General features: G+C 44.1%; 1 protein-coding gene across 5 annotated transcripts in view; it reads right to left on the reverse strand.

Annotated features, from left to right (window-relative positions):
• AMPD3 (adenosine monophosphate deaminase 3) overlaps nucleotides 1–23,436 on the reverse strand; it is an 84,023-nt gene extending 60,587 nt beyond the window's left edge. Inside the window, exons 1-2 of one of the 5 annotated variants that reach the window (XM_027852648.1) lie at nucleotides 22,641–22,692; nucleotides 15,311–15,419 (exon numbers count right to left, since the gene is read on the reverse strand). Coding sequence is in view for 3 of the 5 variants with exons in the window: in XM_027852644.1 (XP_027708445.1) it covers nucleotides 10,464–10,500 (37 nt within the window). In the remaining 2 variants the exon portion in view is untranslated. Of the gene's footprint in view, nucleotides 1–10,463; nucleotides 10,687–15,310; nucleotides 15,420–22,640; nucleotides 22,798–23,336 lie in introns of those variants that run through there. The other 4 variants (XM_027852649.1, XM_027852645.1, XM_027852644.1 and 1 more) reach the window with 4 other exon arrangements.
• Nucleotides 23,437–26,533: the final 3,097 nt, after the last annotated feature.

Raw genomic sequence — 26,533 nt, forward strand, 5'->3', positions numbered from 1 at the left:
GTAAGCTCCTTAAGGGTTGCAACTGTTTCATTTTGTCTTTATTTCATATATATATATATATATATATATATATATATATATATATATATATAAGATCTCAGTGACTAACATAGGTCCTGGCACATAACAGACACTGAATAAAAATGCTTTGCTAATTGATTGATTGATTGATCATCCATCCCCTTCCTCCTCCTGCCCATGGCTTCAAGGTCATCTCACCCAAGGCCCTAAGTCCCCCAGTGAAAGAATCCAGCCCTGCTGGGTGTTCAATGGTGTCCTTGCTCCCTCATTCCTGCCCCTCTCCAGTTCTTACCAGTGCCTCAAGGTAAGGGCCTTCCCTTATGGAAGGTCAAATGTACCCATAAGAAACATGAGAAGCTTGTTGCTTTCAGCATCACTGGCTGGTTTCGCTTCTTCTGGTAAATATCTGGGTCTTCCTACAGCAGCTCCCTTAAAGTGTGACACTCACCTTCCTGTGTATGCTCCTTGTGGGGTATACACTAGGCTTATTTCACTATGTGTCTCCCAGTGCCTAGCACAAAGCACCGTATACAGTAGTTGAGTAATAAGTGTTTCTTAAACTGAAAACCCAAAGATTTCATCAATGAGAATTTTAATATGGAAGGCACCATAGAGATGGTCTGGGTCCAAGAGTTCTTAATCTTTTTTTGTATCCTTGATCTCTTTGACAGACTGAGGAAGACTATATGCCCCTTTTCTGAATTATGCTGGTTGCCCACATTCATAATTGAAAGAAATGCTGGGAAAAACTTTCATGGACAATCTTGCAGATAGGATGTGATTGTGTTGGAATCCTGCTGTGATATAGGCAATGATGAACTGATTGATTTAGAAAAAACATGGGAAGACTTGGACCTAGGAAGAATGATGCTATTTGCCTCCAGAGAAGCAGATGACAAGTGGAAATAAGCATAGTATGGTCTTACATATATGTGTATGAGTGTAGAGAGTATGTATGTTTACATGTGTGTATGTTTATAGATATCTGTGTATACATGTGTATGTATGTATGTACATGTATGTACACACACACATACACACACATATCTGAGTTTAATTGTAGTCTTCTTGGAGTGGGGAGGGAATAAAGTAAAAAGTGCACAGCAGAAAACAGAAGAAAACCAACAAGGAAGCAAAGAAAAGGTGGGCAACTTTGAAAACAATGTGTAGTATTTATTACATAGGTTTTCTTGAAATGGAAATTTATTGTTTTATATTGAATCCTCTCTTGTGTTCTGTTGTATACATAGAAATGTTCTTTTTTCTTTTCCCATATTGTATTGAAGTTTAAAATGAATAAAAATTTTCTGAAAAAAGAAATGCCAAATTTCAATTAGAGGTTAGCGAAAATTAAAATGTCATGTTTTGCCCACATGAGGTCACAAAATCTATCCACAGACCCCTTGGGGTTCCCAGCACCCCAAGTTAAGAACCCTTGATATAGTCCTACCCTTCCATCTGACCAATGAGGAAAGAACGACTCAGAGATGAAATATCTTGCTAAATGGATTTCAGTTTCCCCAGACTCAAAGATTTGAACCGCCTGTGATCCTGGGATATTTCCCAGATGCAAAACCTTTCTGATTACTCCTGTTCCCCTGCTACAAACCCAGGTAATTTTCCACAGTCATCATGGCACCAGTGCTGAGACCATATTAAATTAATAGAATGGGAAGAAAGAGAGTCGAGATTTCAATACTGGACTGGTTACCAGGAAATCTGAGTTCTGGTCTCAGCCCCATGACTAACTTTTTATGCCACCTTCAACAAGTGGTTTTGCTTCCCTGGGCCTCAGTTTCCCACTCTGTTAAATGAGGGATTCGAATTAGATGATCTCCAAGCTGACATTCTATGATGCCCTAAGAGCCCAAGTATCAGAAGCAAGTTAATGATGCACCAAAGATCATACCTCAAAACATAGTCCCTAAAAAAATGATTGGTGATGTCCACAACCGTGAGGTCTTGCAGAGAGCAAGTGTTTGCCACCTTCACTTTAGAGAAAGGTATACCAAAGAGCTTAAATGATTTGCTTCAGATCACAGGAGGTCTAACAAACAACCAAACCTGTAGCGTTTACTGCCCAAGACAGCAGGGGCCCCTGAGAACACAGGATGTGTGATTAGAGAAATGACGCCAAGCCCCAAGGAGGGAGCAGAAGGTAGCTGAGGGTGGAGGAAGGGTTTTGGGTTCTGCTTTTAACTAACTAGATGATCTTATGAAAGTTATTTCCTTTCTTGGGGAAGCCCTTCTAGGGCTTATGACTTCTTACATGTAAAAAGACTAGGGTTGGAACTATAGTCCAGTGGAATCAATTTCATATTGACTTAGAAAACCACAAATTAACATTATCTATGCTGTGCTGTATTTTTATTTATTTTGTTAAAGATTTCTCAATTACATTTTAACCTCCTTTGGGCAGCACTCCAGAGGCTAAGTTTGACATTTCTGAACCAGAAGACCTCAAAGGTCCCTTTCCCACTCTGACAGGAACAAGGGATTTTGAAGGGGGAGGTAGAGGAAAACTGACAGCAGGCAAGCAAAAAATGATAGTAGAATGAATTAATTCTATCTCCAAAAGAACAAAGCAGACCCAATAGATGCTGCTCAGGGAGAATATTTGGGGTTTGCAGATTAGTTAATTCATTTAGGAATCACTGAAGGCAAAGAGAAAAAGACAAGGATCAAGAGGGTGGGGGGAGGGGTAGTGAGGAAAGTGGACCTTGAGTGGGAAATGAGATATCTGCCTAGAAAGTCTACTCTGTTGCTGTGGTCAGTACAGGAACAAGAAAGAAAAAAGCAAAAATTGCCTAAGTTTACATTCTAGACCCCTTGACTTACAAATCTATCTCAGAGAATGAGGTGTCCCTCTCCCTCCCTCCGCAGTTACCTCAGGGGTTGATTAAATAAAGGCTAGGCCTCTGGGGAGGAAGCTGATGGATAAAGGGAATCTTATTCTCAGGTGGACCACAGAAGCAGAAATGGGATGGGAGAGGGGAGAGGGGAGAGACAAGGTTCTCTGAGAAGTGAAAAAGGCAGTTAGCTATTTGTCTTTGCAAGTCTAAAGGGTATTTAGAAGCCCTGAATTCGGTTAGTTCTGAAGAGGAGATAAGAAGCTGGGAATCTAAGGGAAATAACATCAAAAAGTAGGGACAAAGGCAGAGAGGACAAGTCCAGATGATAGTGCGATACAAAGGAAAGAAATCCAGATGTGCTAAGGTGGAGTGGGTCCAGAGGAAGGAGCAGGGTGCTAAGGATGCAAGCTTATGCTACAAAAGGACTGAATGAAGGAAAGAGAGCTTTAGCCTGGAGAATAAAAGAGTTGGTGGAAATAATGAATTTAAATCTAGTCTCAGACACTTTCTAGCTGTGTGAACCTGGGCAAATCTCTTAACCTATGTCTGCCTCAGTTTCCTTATCTGTAAATTGGGGATAATAATAGCATTTCCCTCCCAGGGTTGTTGTGAGGATCAAATGAGATATTTCTAAAGAGCTTAGCATAAGGCCTGGTATATAGCAGGTACTATAAATATGTTAGCTATTATTATTTTCTGAAGGGTGTATATGGAAGATTAAGACTAGGCCACGTGCCTAAAATTTATAAGTCAGCACATTTCATCTCCATATAAGGAAACACTTAACAATTAGACAAGGATAGGGACAGACTATAAGGAACTCCCAGATGAGGAAAGTCCCTCTACCAATACAATTGGGCACCTTCTCTGCAACTTCTAGTCTTGTGTAGAGCACTGAGTGGTTAAATGACTTACCCAGGGCCACACAGCCACTATGTGTCAGCAGTGAGACTTGACTGTCTCATTAGATAATAACCTCCCAGTCACTAAATATATTCAAGGGAAGACCAGGTGACTCTTTGTTGGGAACATTGCAGAGGGGTCCTGTTATAAAGATGACCCCAGACTCGGTTGCGAAGACTGGTGTCTCAAAGACTTTTTATTAAAGAGGCTGAAGTGCATCCTTTCGATTCTCATGAGAAACGGGCACATCTCCTTGGACGGGGAGAAATACGCCTGTAAAAGAAGCCAAGGCAAGCTTTATAGTTAGTAATTGCCTAACTCTTCCCTTCTGGATCAGGATTGGTCCTAATCCTTCTGGGTTACAATCTTCCTTACATGCCCCATCCTTAACATACATTATGTGCCTAGAATTGTGTTGTCACTCGCTCCCCCCCAACCCTGGCGGAGAAGTTAGCCTATCTGTGCTGATTTCTTATCTACTTATGTGGAAACTTAACTCTTTCGTTTCTCACAGTCCTTGTTCAGGTCCAGATGACTTCTGATGTACCCCTCCAATTCTGAGCTGACTCTGGGGTGTGCTGGAGCCAGCTTGAACCCTGCTCAGATCCAGCTGGTGCTGTTCATTTTCAAGGTATAATTTATATCTCTGAAATTAGCAAAAGCTAAAAACCAGGGCTTGATTTCTTGTTTAGTTGATTGTCTAGACTTAAGAAAGTGATGGAGAAAACATCAATACAGATTAAGCTTAAAAATGTGCCTTGTGTGCACACCCTGTCTGAATTCTAGTCCCAGCTACTAATTCATCACAGCACTTTCTTCCCACAAGTCTCTCTCTGGGCCACTTTTCTCATCTTCAAAATGAAAATGGACTGAATGACTTCCAAAATCCTTCAAAGGATATTACTCAGACCATTTCCAATCCTTACTAATAAAACACAATAAACTATTTTGAAAAGAACAGATTGGTTTCCAGAGAGCTTTTGATTTAAAAAAAATGTGAAAATCAGAGTCAAGGATCTCAATTTCAGGAGGCCCTGTGGCAGTCTGGGGTTTGACATAATCAGAACAATGTGATGGACAGACAGAAGTATTAGGAACTCTCACCTTGTTCAATCAACCAATCAGAAAGCATTTATTAAGTACCTTCTTTGAACCAGGCACTATAGTAGGAGTTGGGCGCACAGAGACCAAAATGCTTTCAATGTTTACAATGCTGCTGGGGACCAGATAGCTACCAGATAATTTGAGGGAAGGCACAAGCATATAAAGGGATCAGGAAAGACTTCATGGAGAAAATGATTCTCGAGCTGGGGCCTTAAAAGGAAACGGCAAATTTTAAGTGGTGGGGATTCTAGGGATAATAAGGAACGATTGGAACTTACTGAAGAGAAAAGTGACATGGTCAGATTTGCCTTTTAGGAAAATCATTTCAGCAGCTGGGTGGATATTTAGATGGAAAAGAAGAGAGATTCTTGAAATAAGGAGACCACTAAATTAGGAGACTTTTGCAAAAGTTAGACAAGAGGTGATGAAGCCTGAATTAGGGTGGTAGCTGTTTGAGTGGAGAAAAGAAGACAAATGCAAGAGATGTTGTGGGCATAGAAATGACAAGATTTGGCAGTGGAGTGTTACATGGTGTGAAGGTCAATGAGGAGTTGGGGGTAACACCAAAGTGATGGCAATGCCTTCAGCAGAAATAGAGAAGCTCCAGATAAAAGAGGTCAAGATAATGTGTTCAGTTTTGACATATTGGGTTTGAGACACCTAGGGGACATCCTCTTTTTAAACATCTAGTAAGCAGCTGGTGAAGAGGGAATGGACCTCAAGGGAGAGGCTAGGGGGCATGAAATATAGTCATTAGCATAGAGTTGATCATTAAAGCCCTGGATCTCATGGGCTCCCAAAGAGAGAAAGGATAAAAAGAAAAGAGGGCCCAGGACAGTCTTGACACATACTCACAGTAGCCATGATTATGGGGCTTCCTATGGACGATGATGGAGCAAAGAGACTGGAAAGCAGTCGGACAGGAAGGAGCAGAACCATGAGAGGGCAGCATCCAAAAAACCCAAAATCAACTGGCAAAGAAGAGCTTTCAGGAGGTGATCAAGAACGTCAAGTGTCGCAGAGAAGTGAGAAGGATGAGGATTGAGAAAGGGCCATCAGATGTGGCAAAGAAAGATCTTTGGCAACTCTGGAGAGAGCAATTTCATCAAAATGAGAGCGTAGAAGCCAGATTGCAAGAGCTGAAAAGTTGAGAAGAGAAGAAGTGTAGTCAATGAATATAAGATAGTTTTTTCAAGAAGTTTGGCTGGAAAGAGTGAGATCTAGAAAGATAGCTGAGGGGGTGGTGGGATCTAGGGATGGGTGTTTAAGGATGGGTGAGAATTGGACTTGTTTGTAAGCCCTAGGAGATTTAACTGAACTCTGGCACTGGGCCAACCCCCCCAGGGGAGGGGGATAGCCCCCCAGTTATAATTCTGGAGTCATGAACAAATCCATAATGCCAGTGCCATCGCCACTTGGGCTCCATCCACCGTCCTTGTAACTTTACAAATCAAAATATCCTTCTCTGATGGGGAAGGGGGTCAGTGTAGTCCAGGGCTCGGCATATAGTGAGCACTTACTTAATGCCTTTTCATTCATTCTTTCAGGGAAAGTGCTGATACAAGGATTAAAGATTAGAGAGAAGCAATAATTGTGGGGGGAAACTGGAGGGGAAGAATGGAGGGGATGGACTCAAAGGTAGATGTAAAGAGGATGGTCTGGGCAAAGAGAAGGACCAGCCTTGTTTGTGACTAGGGAGCAGGAAGACAAAGGGGGATAATCCCAGGAGACGAAGTTCATATTGAATGAATAGCCTCTACTTTCTCAATAAAGAATGAGGCAACATCTTCAGCTCTGAGTGAGGGGAGAACAGATGTGAGAAGCTTGAGGAGCGAAGGTGCGAAACAGCCACAGGGATTCTGACCTCCCTCCAGCAAGGAGGATGGGGATGAATGGCTGCCATATTTGTAAGAGAAGTAGGTGATGCTGAGGGATCCCCAGGTACCCCAAAAGGGCCTCCTCAAAGATCCACCTTGAGTGAGAGCTGGCCCTTGTCCTATCCTGCTCATTCACTGGCAATCTTTCTATTAAGTTTTCACATTATGCCACTCTCAACACATTTGCTGAACACCCAAGAGCCAACCCAAATTTTAGATGCCAGGAAAAATTTTTCAGCTTTCAAAGAAAGCAAACAAAAAGAAACTGAAAAGATAGATCATCACTGTGATACTGATAGAATCTGAGGCAGCCAGGTGGTACAGTGGTTAGAGCACTAGGCCTGCAGTCAGGAAGACTTGAGTTCAAATCCAGCCTAAGATACTTACTATACTAGTTGTGTGATCCAGGGCAAGTCATTTAACCTCTGTCTGCCTCAGTTTCCTCAATTATAAAATGAAAATAATAATAGCCCATCCCAAAAAGTTGTTGTTGCAAGGAGGATCAAATGAAATAATATTTGCAAAGGGCTTGGCAGTACACAGTGCCTGGCACTTAGTAGGCATTATATAAATGCTTATTCCCCTCCCTTCTGCTGAGAGGCAACTTAAAGTCTATGCAGGTCACCCTCGGGTCTCCAAGGATCCTTCTAGACAGGGGCACATCTGCCCAAGATATTTCCTGAACCAAATGATGACTGGTAAAAAACCCCTTGGTCAGCAGCTGGCCTTCCCCCAACCCTCCCTGTTTGCACTCATCTCCTCCCTCTCTTCTCCTCCCCACTGGAACAGAGCCTCAGCCTGAGCTAAATCAAGGGATGTGATGTCAATGGCTCCAAGAGGGAAGTCCCCATTCCAACTGGTGCTGCCTGTAAAAGAGATATCTTCAATTCAAGTTATAGTCAATAAGCATTTACTAAGCCCTTGCTATGTGCTGGATGCTGTGCTAAGTGCTAGATTATGGAATCATAGGCTTAGAGGCAGAAGGAACCCAAGAGGCCCTCCAGTCCAGCCCCCTTATTCTACAGAGGAGGAAACCAAGTCAATTAACAAGAGAGGTTAATTGATTTGCCCAAAGTCACATAGGTGGCAAAGAACAAACAGGATATAACCCCAAGTTCTCTGGATCCAGTGCCATCATTTTCTCTCCACAGTACCATGTTGAGTCCCTTCTCCCACCAACAAGCATCAGCAGGAAGAAATTAAGACAGTTCTTGTAGTTCTAGTACAATTCACTAAAAATCCAGGCACCCCTATAAAAGAGCCAGGGGCCCTACCCATCTCTCTGGTGCCTGAGATTTCTGGAACCCTGCACTGGGCGCAACTATGGAAATGACTTTCCATGACCAGTTGCTCTGGCTGTATTGCTGTCCACTGCTCATGCATCTGTCTTCATCCTGTCCCCCCAGGCCCATCCTCCAGATCCCAGGAATAAAGACCAGTGCTCTCTCCACAATTTACCATGTGGCATTTTTAGCTACATTATGGATGAGAAGGTACTGTGCCAAATTCAGTTACCACGATCTAAAAAAAGATCTTATGTTTTAGTTTCCTCAAGTCAACTACAGAATCCAGAGCTTCTTTTCTTCTGATCTTGTCTGAGACCTACTATGCATATGAGTTCAAGCAAGCCACTCTGGGCCTCAGTTTCCTCATCTGAAAATGAGGGGGCTGGACCAGAGAGTCTCTGAGGGCCCTTTCAGCTCTAGATTCCATCTCTGTATACAGTCTATGAACTGCACAGAGCATATGAATATAGATAAGCAATGAAGAATTAATTCTACAACTTGGACAAGGATGGTGATGAGAAACAAAAGAAAATTGTATTGTCTGGTTAGTACCTTCTGTCCATAGGTCTCTACTAATAAGAATGGTGGCCAGATATGGTGGCACACGTGTTATCCCTGCTCCTAGAAGAGGCTGAAGCTAATGGACCCCTTCAGTTTGGGAGTTCTGGGCATCTGTAGTGCTACAGTTGATTGGGGGTCTACACTAAGTCTGGCACTAGTACAGTGAGCCACGAGGATCAGAGGGTGACCACGCTGTGTAAGGAGGGTGACCAGCCCAGGTCAGAAAGAGAGTAGGTTAAAGCTTCCATGCCAGTCAGCATTGGGATCAGACCAATGAGAAACTATCTTTCCAGTCTAAGTGAGTTAGGGAGACCCAGTCTCCAAAAACATAAATATTGTGAAATTATATAACACTTTATATATCAAGTATCTCACTTGGTCATGGACAACTAAGAAGGACTTGAAAGGCCAACCAGTCCAACACTCTCATTTTACAGATGAGACAGAAAAGAGGCACAGAAAGGTTATGTTATTGACACAGGGTCACACAGCTAATAAATGTTTGAAATAGAGGTCAGGTTGTCCTGACTCCACATCCAGCTGCCTCTCAGACTGGGACCTGGAGACTAGAAGTGGTTTTTCCAAAGTCTTGCAAATTTAGAGTGAAAGCCACAATTTCAGTCTCAGTCTCCTAATTAGATTTAATAATAATAGCTAGCATTTATATAATGCCTATTACATTTGAGGCACTGTACTTTGCAAATATCATCTGATGTTCCCAACAACCCTGGGAGGTAGGTGCTATTATGATCCCCATTTTATAGATAAGGAAACTGAGGCAGACATAAGTGACCTCCTTGGTAGTCACACAGCTACTAAGTATCTGAGGCTGAATTTGAACTCAGGTCTTCCTGACTCATGTCCCAGTCAGTCCTCTGACATTTAACTGCCCCCCAAACTGGTCCTGACTCCAGGACCAGTGCTCTCTCCACAAAACCACAATGCCTCTCTTCACAATTTCTACATCAGGAAGATAAGACACATATCATTGTCTCCATTTTACAGATGAGAAGATTGAGACTCATAGAGAGGTTAAGGGACTAGTCCATGGTCATAGAGCTAGTAAGTGACAGAGCTAGAATTCAAACTCAAGCCCCATGGCTCTTGATGCGGGTGGGGGGGGCATGTCTTTTTACATACATAGCACCCATAGCAACTCCTTTAGAAATAAAGAAACTCAAGCCTAGTAACACTTTTCAACACAGCTGAGATCCCTCACCCCTACCCCGCAAAAGCCAGTGGCCAATGAAGAATACTAAGTCTGTAGCCAGTCTATGATCTCCAAGGGCTGAGGTCTAACAAGGACTCCTCATTCTGTAACCTCCAGAGAAGTTAAATCCTTCCTTACTTGCTTACTCCTGTCTCTTTGATAATTTATTGGCCAGTAATCAGGAAGAAGTTTCGTCAATTGTTAATGCAACTCTATCGCAGGCTTACATATGACACAGGCCAGTCTTTGGGAGTCAATGCCCCTGAGAAAAGACCTAGAATGAACCTCATTTCTTTCACTTCCTCATTTTAAACTACAGTGTGGCAGCTCAGTCTATTACAAAGAAAATTAAGAGTCTGGGTCAAGAGGATCTGGGTTAGAAATCTGCCTGTGTGACTCTTAGGGCAAATCAATTTCCTTGTAAAATGAGGGGGCTAGATCCCTAGCCAAGCTGCCACAAAGCTATGATCTCTAAGGTACCCCATCCTAGGAAGGAGCAAACTTTCAATCCCAATGACCTCTTGGCAAAAGTCTCTGACCCCAGTAGCAGACAATTACATGGCACTCTTCATACACGCTCCTATTCTTTGAGTACATTATTTTTGAAATCCTCCCTACCCATCCAATATTGTAACTAAATTGAACCAACCTGAAGAGTGAGTGCTGCCTGGTGGCCAGGAATCCATGACCAATCAATCCCAGCAAAGCAGCCCAGAGAGATCTGCTCCTGTGTCCCACTGCTGCTAGCCAGAAGACCAGAGGGAAGCTGAGCCTGAGCAAGGCAGAACGGAGCAGACCCTGGGAGAGAGGACGCCAGAACACAGAGCCCGGTGGGTAGGCAAAAGCACCCTATTGGACTGGTTCAGGGGGAGGCCCCTGCTTTGTGTATTTGTGTAAGAATGAGCGACGGCAGGAAGAGTCCTGTCTGGAAATTCTCCAATTTAATTCGAATGAAATATTTGCAGGGTTCCTCAGCTCCTCTAGGATGCTGCGACCAGGGAGAAAACTTCCCCAACCACTCACTCTCCCGACTTCTTTTTTTTATTCCCAGTACCACCCCACCGCACCGCACCCACACCCTCCCCCTTGTCACTGGCCTCAAATAAAGCACGTTAGTAATGTCTCAGTCCAGCCAACCCCATAATAAAATGTGCCTACCAAGCCTGAGGGACTAAAAGTGCCCGAGTGTCTCTAAGGCCTAAACACCTCCTGGAAGCTTATGAAAGCACAGAACAGACAACAGCTCAGTTTTCTCCACTGATTTAACACTGGATTCTTCAGGCTTAAATACAGAGCCTGAATCACAGATGGTGGGAGGAGGGGGAATCTAGAAGAATCTGTCCAACATATTCAAGAGTTTGGGTCTTATAAAACTGAGTCCTCTGTCCCCCACCCCTCAACCCTGCTGCCAGTAAATCCCGGACCACAGCGATGGTTAATGACTGGGGCACCTCCCTCAGAGGCACTGGGGGTGGTGTGGCTTCCCTTTCAAAAAGGGAACTCAGAGACACTGAACTCATCTCTCCTCTTGCTCCACACTGTAAGGGAGGTGTGGGCTCCTTATTGCCCAATGAACTGAAAGTCAGAGAGAACCAGGCAGAAAGTGGGCCACAGTGAGCCCTGCTGCTACTGCCCCCACGCTATACCAGTCTGCCCCCGTTCCTGCCTTCATTACAGCTGCACAGGTCTGCCGGACTTCTCTTCTCCACCGGGATCTGAGTAGCTCAACAGTTCCGTGATTTCCACAGTAAGCCCCCCTCCCTACCCTGATGCTCTCATGCCAGCTCTCTCTGGTCTTTGAGAGCCTTTCCCTGAAAGCTTCTTTAAACCCTTATATACACAATAATGAGCTGATGCTTTCAACCCTCTTAGACTTCTTGCTCTTTGGATCAGTTCAAGGCAAAGGCACCAACTGCCTTCCCCAGAGCAGAAGCCAGACTATTCCCTCCGGTCTATCCAGGAGCACAGGCTGTCAGTGCCAAAATCCAGCCTGGCCACCTATATTTCTTCCCTTTATTTTCTTGGACTGGAGCAGGAGAGCTAGAAAGGCAAAGTGAATAGGGCACTGGACTTGGACTCAGGAAGGCCTGGATTCAAATCACACCTCAGATACTTCCTAGCTATATGACCTTGACTAAGCCATATAACCCCTCTGTGGCTCAGTTACCTCATTTGTAAAATGAAGGGATTGAAATCAACAGTCTCTAAAATACCTTCCAGCCTTCAATCTATGATCCCATGACCCATGATTTTGTTGGTACTGGAAATTCCCAGGAGGAAATTACCTCTCTCAGTGCAAATCAACTACTGCTCTCCAATTTAGTCATACATGTTTGCCCCTACTAACTCAAAGGTTCTGTCCTAGGCTCACTTTCCTTTTCACTTTATACTATCTCACTTGGTGATCTCATCAGCTCCCATGGGAAGGAAAGACAGATTTATATCATACCTACTATGTGCCAGACACTGTACTAAGCACTTTATCATACATTTCTCATCAATTATTACCTCTATACAGATGATTCCCAAATCTACATATCTAAGACAATTGTTTCTCCTGAGCTACTATTTTCGTCATCTCAAAATAAATGTCCTGTGGCATCTCAAACTCAAACATGTACATAATATAACTTATTCTTTTCCCCAAAATGTTCCCCCTTCAGAACTTCTCATTTACCGCAGAGGACACCATTATCATTATAGTTAGTCACTCAGGTTTGGATTGTCAACCCCATGTCAACCCCAACTTCACACACACTGACTCCAAATATCCAATCTTATTTTTCCCTTCATGACATTGATCTTATCCGTGCCTTCTCTCCACTCAAATAGCCACACTCTTAGTACGAGTCCTTATCACTTGCTGGTTGGGCTCCCTCCTTCAAATCTCTCTCCACTTCAATCTATCCTCCACTCAGCTGCCAAAGTGATTTTCCCAAAGCAAGACCCCAAGTCTGCCCATGTCACCACCTCCTCCCCTCAATAAACTACAATGGTTCCCTAATATCTCCAGGATCAAATAATTTAAAGCTCTGCTTCACTTGGCCCCTGGCTACCTTTCCAATGTTCTCACACTTCACTCTCCTCTACATACTCTGTTGATCCAGGGACCCTAGCCTCCTTCAGTTTCCTCAAACAAAATATTCCATCTCTCAGCTCCTGACATTTTCACTGGCTGTCCCCCATACCAACTCCTGGCTTCCCTGGCTTCCTTCAAGACTTAGCTAAAATGCTACCTTCTTCAAGAAATCTTTCCTATCCTTCTCTACTGGTATCACCTGCCCTCTGAGATTACCTCCCATTCATGCTGCATATTTTTTATATGTACATAGTTATTTGCATGATGCACCCTCATTAGAATGTGAGCTCTTTGATGGAAGGGACTTTTTTTGGCCTTTATTTGTGTCCCCAGTCCTTAGCACAGAGTTTGGCACACAGCAAGCATTCAATAAACATTTGTTGATTGGTTAAATTATTTGCTCAGGGTCAAACAACCAGCAAAAATGTGTCAGAGGGGGAACTCAAACTCAAGTCTTCCTGACTTAGTGGCAAGATCTCTATCCACTGCACCACACTGCCTCCCATTTTTCCTTAATATAACTCAGCTTTCTGATTCAAATCACCCTGTTTTGTGCTTATAACCCCGCTCTTCACCTGCCCTTGAAGCAGAGAAGTGGCTTAAGAGAACAAAAGAGAAGCACTATAAAGAACCCTGCTGGCATAAATGGCTGCAGGGTCTGTGTTATAACAACCTAGTGGCCAGCTGGTTCTGTGGTGCAGCTGGCATCCAAGGAAGAGGCCATTGGGGAAGGGGGGGAAATGAAGGAAAGGGAGGTGTCAGGTGTTTACTAAGGAAGCCCCAGCCTCAGCACTGCCTGAAGTCTGAGTCACCTCCTTGTGTCCAATCAAGAGGCCTCTTTTCAGGGCTCACATAATAATTTTTGAAAACATGCAGCAGGATTAGAGGGCGTATATGTGATCCTCATGCCTCTGCCCTGCTTCATCCACCAAGAGATTACCGTCATGGGGCTCTCCCAGCTGTTTCAAAAACAGTTTGATTTTCAGACAAGCAACTGGGAAGTGGGGGAGGGGGAAGTGTTCTATTTATTCACTCAATAATTTAAATGATGCAACGTCATAGAAAGAAAACTGAACTCATAGGATCGTAGATCTAAAGCTGAAGGGACCCCCAAGGTCATCCAGGTCAACCCCCTCATTTTACAGATAAGGAAAATGAGGCTCAGGAAAGTTAAATGACTTGTCTAAGATCACAGAGTAAGTGGCAGAGCCAGAATTTGAATTTAGGTTCTGTGGCTCCAAGTGAAGCATTCTTTCCACTGCCTGTCAATCAGTAAACATTTATTAAGCACCTACTATATGCCAGGCACTATGCTAAGCACTGTCCCACAAAGATTCTGTTTAGTAATTCAACTCAATAAATACTTATGAAGTGGCACTGTGATAAACCTTATCCCAATAGCTATCTATTAAATGCCTATTATGTGCCAGACACTGTGGGAATCATTGAAGATACAAAAATAGGCAAGAGACAGTCCCTGACCTCAAGGAGCTTACAATCTAACGAGAGACAACATGCAAACAAATCTATACAAAGCAAGCCATATATAGTAAAAAAGGAAATAATTAACAGAGGGAAGGCACTGGAATTAAGAGGGGTTAGGGCTTTCTATAGGAGGCGAGATTTTAGTTGAGACTTACAGGAACTCAGGGAGGTCAGTTGTCAGAGGAGGAGGGAAAGTATTCCAGGCATGGGGAAGAGTGAGAGAAAATGCTCCAAGCCAACATATGGAGACTCTTGTTTGTGGAACAGCCAGGAGGCCAGCACCATTGGATCAAAGAATGTGTGTTGGGGAGTAAGAAGTCAGAAGACAGGAAAAGAGCAAAATTATCATTGAGTAAGGACAGAAGCAGGTACCAGAGAGGAATGGATTCTCACTTTTCCTGATGTTGGGATTGCTGGAGGGAATCCAGGATCAGACAATAGTCCTGATACCTTTTGTGGTTCACTTGTTTTAGTCATGTCCGACTCTTTGTGACCCCATTTGGGGTTTTCTTGGCAGAGATACTAAAGTGTTTTGCCATTTCCTTCTCCAGCTCATTTTACAGATGAGGAAACTGAGGCAAATAGGATTAAGGGACTTGCCCAGGATCACACAGCTAGTAAGTGTCTGAGGCTAGATTTGAACTCAGGTCTTCCTGACTCCAGACCAGGTGTCCTTATGCACTGAGCCACCTAGAAGCCCCTCCTGATACCTAGAAACCTAAGAAATGCAGCGTTAGCTTTTTAAATTATCAGCGCAGGAAATAAAGCCCTGGAGTTGGAGTCAGAAGACATGGCTTTTAATTCTGGCTCTACCACCTTTTGTGTGACCTTGGCCAAGTCATTTAACCATTTCTAGGCCTCAATTTCCTCTGCTATAACATGAGGGAGTCCCTTCCAGCTATAAATCTGATTCTCTCATCCTCGATACCCACCTCATAGCCTTAGTGTAGCCTCTAGACCCTTCCCATCCGGGTCTCCATTTTCCAGGATTTTCCTAGAGTGCTGTCCATAGAGTTACCAATCAGTGGATAAGCCTTTATTCTAATTAACATGAAGAACAGGAAAAATTCACAGTTAGATGACACCCACAGAAAGGTAAGAGCCTTCCAGCCTCGCTGTCAGGCAGCAGCCTCATTGAAAAAAAATACACTATTAGAACAATGCCCACATGTCTGAATTTAAAAGGTCAATACCCCTAACTCTGGTCCTGGATTCTTGTTCTGCCCCTTAAAGACAGCACAGAATGCGAGAAACTACAAAATGCACAAAAAGTTATCCCAGAGACCCACCTTCCACAATCTCTCCTTTTTAAGTTCCCACCCTCTGTCCTTGGTTTCCAAAGCTGTTACTTATGACAGGGGTGTCCAAATACTTATAGTACGTAAGGGTTTTCCAAGCCCTTTCCATGTGCTATCTCACTTGGTCCCCACAACTCAGCAAGACAAATACTGCTATTATTCTCAATCTACAGATAAAGAAATTGAGGCTAGGAGAAGATAAGTATTTGGCCCAGGTCACACAACTATGAAGGGTCTGAGGAAGGATCTGAACTTAGGTCTTCCTGATTCCAAGCCCAACATTCTTTCCCCACGCCCTCCCTCATCATCACCAACTCTTGGCTTACCTGGCTTCCTTCAAGTCCCAACTAAAATCCCGTCTTTACAGCAGTGATGTCAAACTCAAATAGAAATGGATCCTTGCAGGTAACACAAGGACTTAGAAAACCACAACTGAACATTATTTGTTGTGTTGAATTTTTGTTTATTTTCTTAAACATTTCCTGATTACATTTTAATCTGGTTCTGCCATGCTTGAGAGTTTTGCGGGCTGAGTTTGACAACTCTGTAGAGTCTACAGGAAGCCTTTTCCCATTCCCTTCTAATTCGAGGGATTTTCCTCTGTTGGTTATCTCCAGTTATCTCATAAAGAGCTTGTTTGTACATTATTTCATGTTGCCTCCCCCACTAGACTGGGAATTCCTTGAGGGTAAGGTCTTGGTTTTGCCTTCTTTTTTTTGTACCCTGAGTGATTAGCACGGTACCTGGCACAAAATAGGTGCTTAATAAGTATTTATTGACTGAGAAGTAGCAGCACCAAAGTTGTGCATCTTCATTCACTGAACAATGATTTACAAAATTCCTACTATTGTACCAGGTGATAGGGACACAAAGACTGTGCCTTGAAGGACAGTCTCTCTGTGTAGACAGAGAAGTAAAAACAAATATATCTGAGGTAAACCCCAAGTTTGGGGAAGAGGGGCATTGATAACAGGGAGAATCAGGATCCATCTTCCAGCTGAGTCCGTGATTTCCCATTTTGATAATAAATCTACCTATTAAAGGATCATAGGTTTAAAGTTTGAAGAGATCTTAGAGGTCACTTTATTTCACAGAGGAGGAAACAGACCCGGAGAGGTTAGGTACACTGGGCCTGGAGTCAGGACAACATGAGTTCAAATCTAGTCTCAGACATTTACTAGCTGTGTGGTCCTGGGCAAGTCACTTACCCTGTCTGTCTCAGTTTCTTCAATTGTAAAATGGGTATCATAATAGCACGTACCTTCCAAGGTTGTTGCTATGAGACAATATTTGTGAAGCACTTGGCACAAAAGTAGGTCCAGCAAATAACTTGAAGGGTTGGGATTCAATATCAGAAGGGCTTCTGATTCCAAATCCCCCTTTACACTGTGCCATCTTTCAGGCCTTGGACATGGGCTAATCTGTACCTGACACTGTCACACTAGCAAGGCCATTCTGATGGGAGGTAAGGAGAGGGTGGGTAGAGGACGAAGTTACAGTAAGCAATAGCTACCTTTCTGCTTCCATATGTTATTGTTCAGTCGCTTCAGTCCTGTCTGACTCTCATGGCCCCATTTGGGGTTTTCCTGGCAGAGATCCTGGAGTGGTTTGCCATTTCCTTCTCCAGTTCATTTTACAGGTGAGGAAACTGAGGCAAACAGAGTGAAGCAACTTGCCCAGGGTCATGTAGCTAGGAAATGTCCAAGGCTAGATTTTAACTCGGGTCTTCCTGACTCCAGGCTAAAGGAAGAAATATACCCTGAATATGTCCCAAGTGATACCTCAGTTGCACCTCCCCAGCAAGGCAGATAAGAGATCTATTGACGTCCTCATCCCCTAACCTACCCTCCCTCTAGGGGTGAATAGGGTTAATGTATAAGCTCTCCCCCAAAAAAGGGGTAAGCTCCTCACCCTTGCCATATGTCTGTATCATGTGGGCCAACAGGGCTTAGGTACACAGCTGTCACTCTGGGCTCTGAAGGCCCAGAATGCCCAGGCAAGAGGACAAAGAAACAATTTTTAAACATGAAGCAAAAAATAGAAGCTGCTTGTCACCTGAAAATGCCCCTTCTGGGACCATGCTTCTGGACCTAGGAATTTCACTCAAAAGCAAAAAGCCACGTTTTTATTACCCATCAGGTAAAGAAAGCAAGGAGAGGGGAAAGGGACAGGAGCCACCCTTCCTTCCATGTCACATCCCAGTAGGAAAATGGGGGAAGTATGGAGGGGAGCACATGAACCTTACTCTCATCAGAATTGCCTGAAAGAGGGAATAATATACACAGTGGGGTATAAAAATCTCTCTTACCGGACAGGAAAGAGGAAGGGAAAGGGATAAAAGAAGGGCAGGGGAGCTGATAGAAGGGAGGGCAGTATGGGGGAAGTAAAAATCAAAAGTAAAACACTTTTGAGAATGGACAGGGTAAAAAGAGAGTAGGATAAACAGGGAAAATAGGATGGAGGGAAATACATAGTTGGTAATCATTACTGTGAAAAAAATTTGATAGTGAGTTTCTCTGATAAAGACTTCATTTCTCAAACATAGAAAACTGAGTCAAATGTATAGAAATAAGAAGCATTCCTCAATTGATAAATTATCAAAGGATATGAACAGGTAGTTTTCAGACAAAGTAATCAAAGTTATCTATAATTATATGAAAAAATCCTCTAAATCACTATTGATGAGAGAAAGGCAAATTAAAACAACTCTGAGCTACTACCTCACACTTGTCAGATTGGCTAATCTGATAGAAAAGGAAAATGACAAATGTTTGAGGGGATGTGGGAAAATTAAAACACTAATGTACTATTGGTGAAGTTGTATACTGATTCAACCATTCTGGAGAGCAATTTGGAACTATGCCCAAATGGCTATAAAACCATGTATACCCTTTGACTAAACAATGAAAAAAAAAAGGAAAAGGACCTATGCATACAAAAATATTTATAGCAGCTCTTTTCTGAAGGGATGCCCATCAATTGGGGAATGGCTGAACAAGTTGTTATATATAATTGTGATGGAATACTATGGTGTTTTAAGAAATTATGAGCAGGATGCTCTCAGAAAAACCTGGAAAGACTTACACAAACTGATGCAAAGTGAAAGGAGCAGAACCAGAAGAACATTGTACACAGTAACAGCAATACTGTATGATGATTTACTATGAATAACTTAGCTATTCTCAGCAATACAATGATCCAAGACAATTCTTTAGGACTTAGGATGAAAGGTGCTGTCCATCTCCAGAGAAAGCCTGAATGCAGATCAAAGATACTTTTTCTTTACTTTCTCTGTTTTTCTGGAGGTTTTTGGGGGGTTTCTTTGTCTATGTTTTCTTTCACAGAATGACTTACATGGAAATGTGTTTTGCATGACTACACATGTATAACCTATGTCAAATTGCTTGCCTTCTCAATGGGAGTGGGGAGGGAGAGAATTTGGAACTCAAAATTTGAAGAAAAAAAAGCTAAAATTGTTCTTTTTAATGTGTAATTGGGGAAAAATACAATATTAAATAAGAAAAAATATCACACCCCAATAGCCAATCACTTTGCAAGGCTCCTTGGATCCATCCTTTATATGTATGTATGTATGTGTGTATATATATATATATATATATATATATATATATATCCACTCCCCGTGCCAAAATTCTAGCTCAGGTTCTCAACATCCCCTTGCCAGGACTACTAAAATATCCTTCTTCTTGGTCCTTTTGCTTCTAGTTTTTCCCTTCTCCTCTTTTCTGTGAGTAGACTCCTCCCTTCCAATAGAACATAAGACATAAACAAACATGTGTTTGTTTTTTGTCATTGTTGTTTTTGCCTTTGTACAGTGACTAATATATCAGAAGTGATTAATTAAATATTTGTTGAATGACTAAATGATAGAATCTCAGCCATTAAGTTTTGCCAAATAAAATCTTGTACTGTATCATTAGCCAACATAGGTAACTTTCTTTGCCCCAAGGAGGAAGGAACAATGGGCAAAAGGATGTGGGGAGATTAGCACATGGAGAGGGAGGCACTGAGGCAAAGTGAATTGAGTGCTGGACTTGGAATCAAGAAGTCTGAGCTTCAAAATCTGACTGACCTTTTCTAGCTAAGCAGCAATGGCAAAGCACAGGTACTATCTGAGCCTCCATTCATCTGTAAAACAAGAATGATAATAACTATAGTACCACCTTTTCTGGCTATGTGGCAATAGGCAGAATTTATAACCTATCTGAGCCTCCATTTATTCATCTGTAATTTGGGGAACATGGGGGCAGCTAGATGGTACAATGGATAGAGCACTAGGCCTGGAGTCAGCAAGACTCATCTTCCTGAGTTCAAATCCAGCCTCAAACTTTTACTAGCTGGGTGACTCTGGGCAAGTCACTTAACCCTATTTGCCTCAGTTTTCTCATCTGTAGAGCGAGCTGGAGAAAAATATGTTTAATAGGAATATATATGTATAGGCTATATCAGATTGCATGCCATCTTAGGGAGGGAGGTGGGGGGGATTAAAACTCAAAAGCTTATGGAAGTGATTGTTGATAATTCAAAATGAACTAAAATTAAAAAATTAAAAAACAAAACAAAACAAAAAAAAATACTAAAATAAAATGAGCTGTAGAAAGAAATGCAAACCACTACAGTATCTCTGCCAAGAAAAACCCAAATGGGGTCACAATGAGTCAAGACATAACTGAAAAATGACTGAACAAAAAATGGGGGATGATAATAACTAGTACCTACTTACCTCTTGGGGTTGTTGTGAGGCTGACACATGATAATGAATGTAAAGAATTGTACAAACATTAGTGTTATAAAAATATCAGTTGTTGATAGCACCTAAGGGATTAATTTCACCTAAAGCAACAAACATGTTTAAGGATCTACCATGTATTCGGCACTGGGGATGTAAAGACAAAAAGTGAGGCTTCCCCCACCTTTAAGGAGCTCACATAATACAAAGACATGCAAACATCTCCAGTGATGGAAGACTCAATATCTAACAAGAAAGCTCATTCTACTGTTGGACAGCTCTAATTTGTTATGAACTTGGGGAATGAGATCTTGCAGACCAGGCAGCCATTCATTTTGCAGAAGAGGAGACAAAGAGGGAAAGAGATTTCACTGAGAGAGTCAGAGAAGCCAGATATTGGGAGAAGCACAGCTGTCAGGGACTCAAGAGGTAACAGAGAGAAATTTAGTCTAAAGGAGAAGGGGGAAGAGTGGGAAATCAGTTTCAAAGTATTAGGAATCACCTCTTAGAGCTCTGAAGGTTAGCTTTTCCCTTCTATCACAAAGAGCTATTAAATAACCTTTAACAGGGATCTAGCAGACTTGGATAGATTGACAAAACAGACACTATTTTGTGACTACACTACTATCCCCCTTCCTTATCTAGGGAAGCTGCTGTTTGGGAATGAGGCAGAAAAGCCTAACATCATCCAGGTCTCAAAAGCTGGGTGTCAGAGTGACCCAGACACCCCACCATTTTTAGAAAGGCACCCTGCCCTGCCTCACCAACACCATGCAGGTCTCACCCAGTGTCAAGCCCCCTTTTCACTGTCCTTTCCAGCTTGAGTATGTCAGCTATGCTTAGCCCGATGCACATCACAGGGTGACTTCTGACAAAGGCACTCAGCAGTACATTTTAATAACTTAATTACCTCCCAGCATTAACACTTGAAGGGCAAGGGAGGAATTTATCCTCCAGTGAACTCAACTGCCTCATCTCTATTTCAATTCAATACCACACATCTATTAAGTGTGTACTATGTGTCAGGCAACCTGCCAGCTCATAGGAGAAAGACTACTGCATTTGAAGTCTGAATATTTGGGTTCCAATTCCACTTTGCTCAGTCACTACCTAAGTAGCCCTAGGGAAATCCCATCAAGCCTCTTGCTGGGCCTCAGACTCAGTAAAAAGGTGGGGGAGGGGAGAAGAGGGTGGACCAACTGGCCCTTAAGAGATCTAGGATCCATCACATGGGGATGACCCAAAGCTAGTCATCTCATCTTCGAGGATATAGTGTCAGTCAGGATCCACAGACTTTCAGTAGTTCAGAAAAGCCCTCCCAAGGCCTCCGTTTCTCTTCGTTTCCCCTCGTTTCCCCAGACTTGCTTAATGGTAAGCAGAGGCCAGGCTTCCAATCACACCAGGGGTTCTGCAGCTTGTAAAAAGCAAGACTTAGTCAACAACAGCTCTGGGCCAGCTTCCTCGGGCTCTCAAGGCCAGCTTCCTCTGGCCCTCAGAATTCCCACTGACCTCAACCACGTCCAAGGCGGGAGTCAATAAGCTAGAGAGGGCTGTAGGCAAAAAAGGCCAACGAGATATTCAAAGCTGTGAACCTCTGACTGTCCAGGATGTGAAGGACCCTACCCACACCCACGTAAAGAGGAGGTCATTTGGTCTATGCCCCGGCCTCTGAGTAAGCTTACATCTACACCATTTCAATCTGGCCTCTTCTGAAACAACTCCAAACTTGAGCTTACTCAAAGCGGGTCCCAGATCTCACAGGTTTTACACAAGGCACGGATGAGTGCCTAGCAACCGTTGTTTCCCTACACCTGGCAGCCCTCTCTGGGTCCCTAAATGTTGCTTAGCCCCAGGCTCCGCAGGTGCAGCAGCCTGCGGAGGGAAAGGGGCGGGGCGCGTGTGGCCGCAGGATCCCGGCTAAAACCGCCAAGGCTGAGGCAAGGGCCTGGGAGCGGGAGGGGAGGGAGAAGGAAGCTCCACTTTGCCCAAAGCCTGACCTCGGGCATCTCCAACTCGGATGACTCCCAGTGCCACCCCACTCACTCGCAGCCGAGTCTGTGGAACTGGACCTACGACACCAGAGGGTCCTTCAGCCTTCTCTCTATCGGGCAGGACTGCCCCGCCTCAAGGTCGGCACCCCCTTCCTTTCTCCCACCCCGCATCCCGCTCCTTCCTCCCTTCTACCGCCTCCCCGCCCCCGCCACCATCACTTACCGGGCTCCAGCGACTGGGCCATGCCGTCTGATCAGAGGAAGGCGGGAGGCAGTGCGGGCCGAAGGAGGAGGAAAACCAGAAAGGGGAGGAGAGGAAGGAGGAGGAGAAGAAAAAGGAGGAGGAGGAGGAGGAGGGGGAAGCAGAGAGGAACCGCCCTGGCCGGAGGCAATCACTCCAGCCGCGGCTGTAGCCCCGGACCCCGCCCCGCCTCAGTCCAGTGCCCCCGACCCGGCCCGGGGCTGCTCGGTCCGAAGCCCCCTGCCCCTAACCAGCTGGTGTGGCTCTCCCCTGCCTGGCCTCGGGGCCGCACCTTGCCCCACGGCTCCCCAGCCACCCCGCGCCGCGCACCCCCCATCAAGAAGCCGAGTGTGGGCAACAAGGAGGGACCCTCCCCGGGAACCCAAAGCCTCGCCGGGCTCCGGGACGCCCAGCCTGGCAGCGCGCCAGTTCAGCAGCGAGGGCGCGGAGGAGAGGGGCCTGAGCCGGACGTGCCACGCCGCACAGTGCCCCTGCCCTTGCCCCTGCTCCTGTCTGGAGAGCCTGGCCGCGCCTCTGGCCCCCTGGCTCTGCGCGCCCTCCCCGCAGCGCCTTCCTCCCAGCCCCGGCTTCGAGCCAGGGCCGCAGAAGGGCACCCCTGCTTTTCCCCCACTCCCTCCTCCGTTTGTTACGCGACCCGATAGGCCCACGGCACCCTACCTGCGCCTCGGAGGGTAAGGACTCTGCGCGCTGCGCAAAGCTGGCTTGGCTGCGAGGCCCTTCCTCCCTTGCAGCCACTACCTGGGCTGGGAACTCGGGCCCTGCCAACAGGAAATATGAGAGTGTGCCCGAGGGTGCCCAGGGCTCCTCCTGTCCCTCTGCTGGAAAGAGGCTCTCACTGCGTCCCGGAGCGGCCTCCCTGGGCACCTGGCTCCCCAACCTCTGCGCCTCTGACTTCTGACTTCGAGCCCCTGAGCTCCGAAGAGCCCCACAGGGTCCCTAACACTTAAGGCTATAGGAGTGAGTTCAGATCCCTTCCTTCTATACTACACTTCCCACTTTTTACCTCCACCCACTCTTCAACCCTTCTCCTGGAGATTTTTCCTAAGGGGTGACTCCTGGGAAGATCTCAGACAGGGCACGTTGAGAGCACCCTGGGCAGAACACGTGCTACTGCTGCCATCTGGATCAGTGCCACAGAGCTGCAATTGTCTTATGAAACACAAGATGGACCTGTTAAGGAGAAAGGATATGAAACTAGGCTTCGGTACAATTGGATGAATTAAGAAATGGAAAAAAAAAAAAAAAGGTTATTGATTCTACGATGCCAGGGACCCCATCCTCACTCTGGGAAGGAAGAGCCCTCTGGCTGGTAGCCTTCAGATTTCTCCTGTATATCCTTAAGTACAGGCTTCCCACAAAACTGCCCTTGGACCTCTTTCCTAATCCCTCTATATTCTCCCTGGGAATATTCATCCATCCTATGGCTTCATCTACAATCATTTGACTCCCAAATCTCTCTCCACCCCTATCTATCCAGTCTCCCATCTCCAGGCCCACATCTTCCACTGCCTGTGGGACATAAACTCCACATGAGCCATCTGTCCCTCCTTCACCTGAACTAAGCATGTTCAAGCTGACCTCACAACTTCCAATTATGCCTCCAAACCTATTCTTCCTCCCAAGATGACTGTTGCTGTTGATGGCATCACCATCCCTGGTTTGAAACCTGGTTTGAAACCTCCAAGAGTCTAACCCCAATATTCAACATCACCATTCGCCTCTAATCATTTACCAAAGTCTAACCTGTCAGTTCACTCCTCACTTTCTTCCATCTCTCATTTCAACCTACAGTATACTGATTTTGGAGATTCACCAATAAACATAGTTATAAAGGTAGAATAGTGTATAGGAAAGAAAAGTGGATTTGAATTCAGGATGTGTCGATTTGAATCCAAACTCTTCCACTATGTGACCTTGGGCAAATCACTTAATCATTTCTGTGGACATCAGTCTTCTCACCTATAAAATGAGAGGGGTTGGTAAGTGATCTGTAAAAAGGTTCCTTTCAACACATTTTCAATCCATTATCCTATAATCTAGGGTTTGCAGTCTAAGATGAAATAAATTCTCCTGGGGGTAAAAACTGAAGAGAAAGAAAACTGAATCATCAGTTAATGAGAAAATTTAATTTTGTTTCAATCCTTTTGCTGAAAATTCTTCCACAATATCTTGGGTCACATTTCTGCCTTCATTCAATGGGCAGTTAGTAAAGGTTTACTATATACAATAGAAATCTGTTACTTGATGAAGTAATAGAAGATGAAGATAGGACATTATCTAGGCTTACTCAGCAGCTCAGTCATAAGAGAGTGTCCCTCCATCTAACCCAAAGGGAAATTCTCTTAAGTCTCCAGAGTGGTAATTGATGCCAGAGACATGTTTGAAGTGCTGGCTCTTTTACAGGTCATCTTCATTCTTTCTCTCCCTCCAGAGACTTATCCCTGAAGAGAGCTGGCACTGCAAGTGTCCTCTCTCAAAGCCAGAAGACCAGGAAGATCTCTCCTTTCCAACTCTGTTCCTCCCACAGACATGGAACATGAAGTAATTATTCTCTCCAGCAATGAGGGGTGACCTGCAAATGTGGTGCTTCAGTTGTAGTTTGCCTAAAACTGTCTGCCCTCCGGGACTTATAGTTTACTTCATAAACAATACCCCACCCTCTCCCCCAAAATGATTTCCAAGGGAAATAGGAAATCCCTCAGGGGATAATAATATTATTTAATATTTATATAGGCTTTAAAGTTTGTAAAAGTTGACTTTTACCAAAACCCTGTGAGATTGGATGCAAAATATTATTCCATTGACATCTTATAGTCTTAGAGAGTACCTGGAACACTGAGTGACTTGTCCCTGGTCACACAGTCAGTACATGTGATTCCAGTAGATTGAAATCCAGCTCTTCCTGACTCCAGGCCCAGCTATCTATCCACAGGATCACACTGCCTTCATTCAGTCAACAAACATTTATTGAGTGCCTAATATTATATTCAAGGCCCTGTTGTTGTTTGTTCTTTATTTTTGTTTTCAAAGAGGACCAATGACATCAGAAAGCTGACTTGTAATCTTAACTTATAAGTGAATTGGATTTAAGTGAGGCAGGGCTTTGCAAAGTCACCAGCTTCACTCTTTCCTGCAGAGCCATCTGGGTCCAGTGGCAAGATATAGATCAAGAAGATGGGAGGTGGCCCCCAGTGGGGGGACCTTGGCCCTTTTAAGCTAAGGTCTTTACCAGGTCTCAGTTTGTCTGAGGCAACACTCATTCAGTGAATGAGTAAGAAATGTAAGTAAAAAATAGGTAAGGTAAGAAATGAGGCAAAACATGACCTCTTACCTGCTCAAAAAAAAAATTCCATCTGGGAAAGGAAGACCCTAAGGATTTCTGGCCAGAATAGAAATAATTGCTATTTACACTCCCTGAGCCATCAAAACCTAAACAATGACCTAGTGAGGCTTGGGCTGGCACTGTTGGCCAATCAATGAGAGCCAAAGAAATTTGGGTTTAAGGCTTAGTCAGGTAGCTCCATTTGAATCCCATTGGGATTTATCAAAGCCTGGTTTTCCTGAGCTCTATTTCAAGAAATCACAAAGGAAACTACAGGGGGCAAAAATTATTCTAGTTGTTTTTTTATGATAGTATAAATAAGTAGGGAAGAGGGAAAGAACAACTAGCCGGTAGACCCCAAAATATCTTGTGAGGTTTCAGCCATCAAAACGTATATTCCCTTTGGCATAACATCCATGGGTGAGGATATGATTCCCTCTGTGGACAGAGGAAGAGGAGGGAAGAAGGGAAGACAGAAATTGTCTTCAATTTCCTGCCTTCAAGGAACATACAGTATAGGTAGTAGGGAGTG

The sequence above is a fragment of the Vombatus ursinus genome, unplaced genomic scaffold (assembly GCF_900497805.2).
Source record: "Vombatus ursinus unplaced genomic scaffold, bare-nosed wombat genome assembly UNPS02009770.1, whole genome shotgun sequence".
Lineage (NCBI taxonomy): Eukaryota > Metazoa > Chordata > Mammalia > Diprotodontia > Vombatidae > Vombatus > Vombatus ursinus.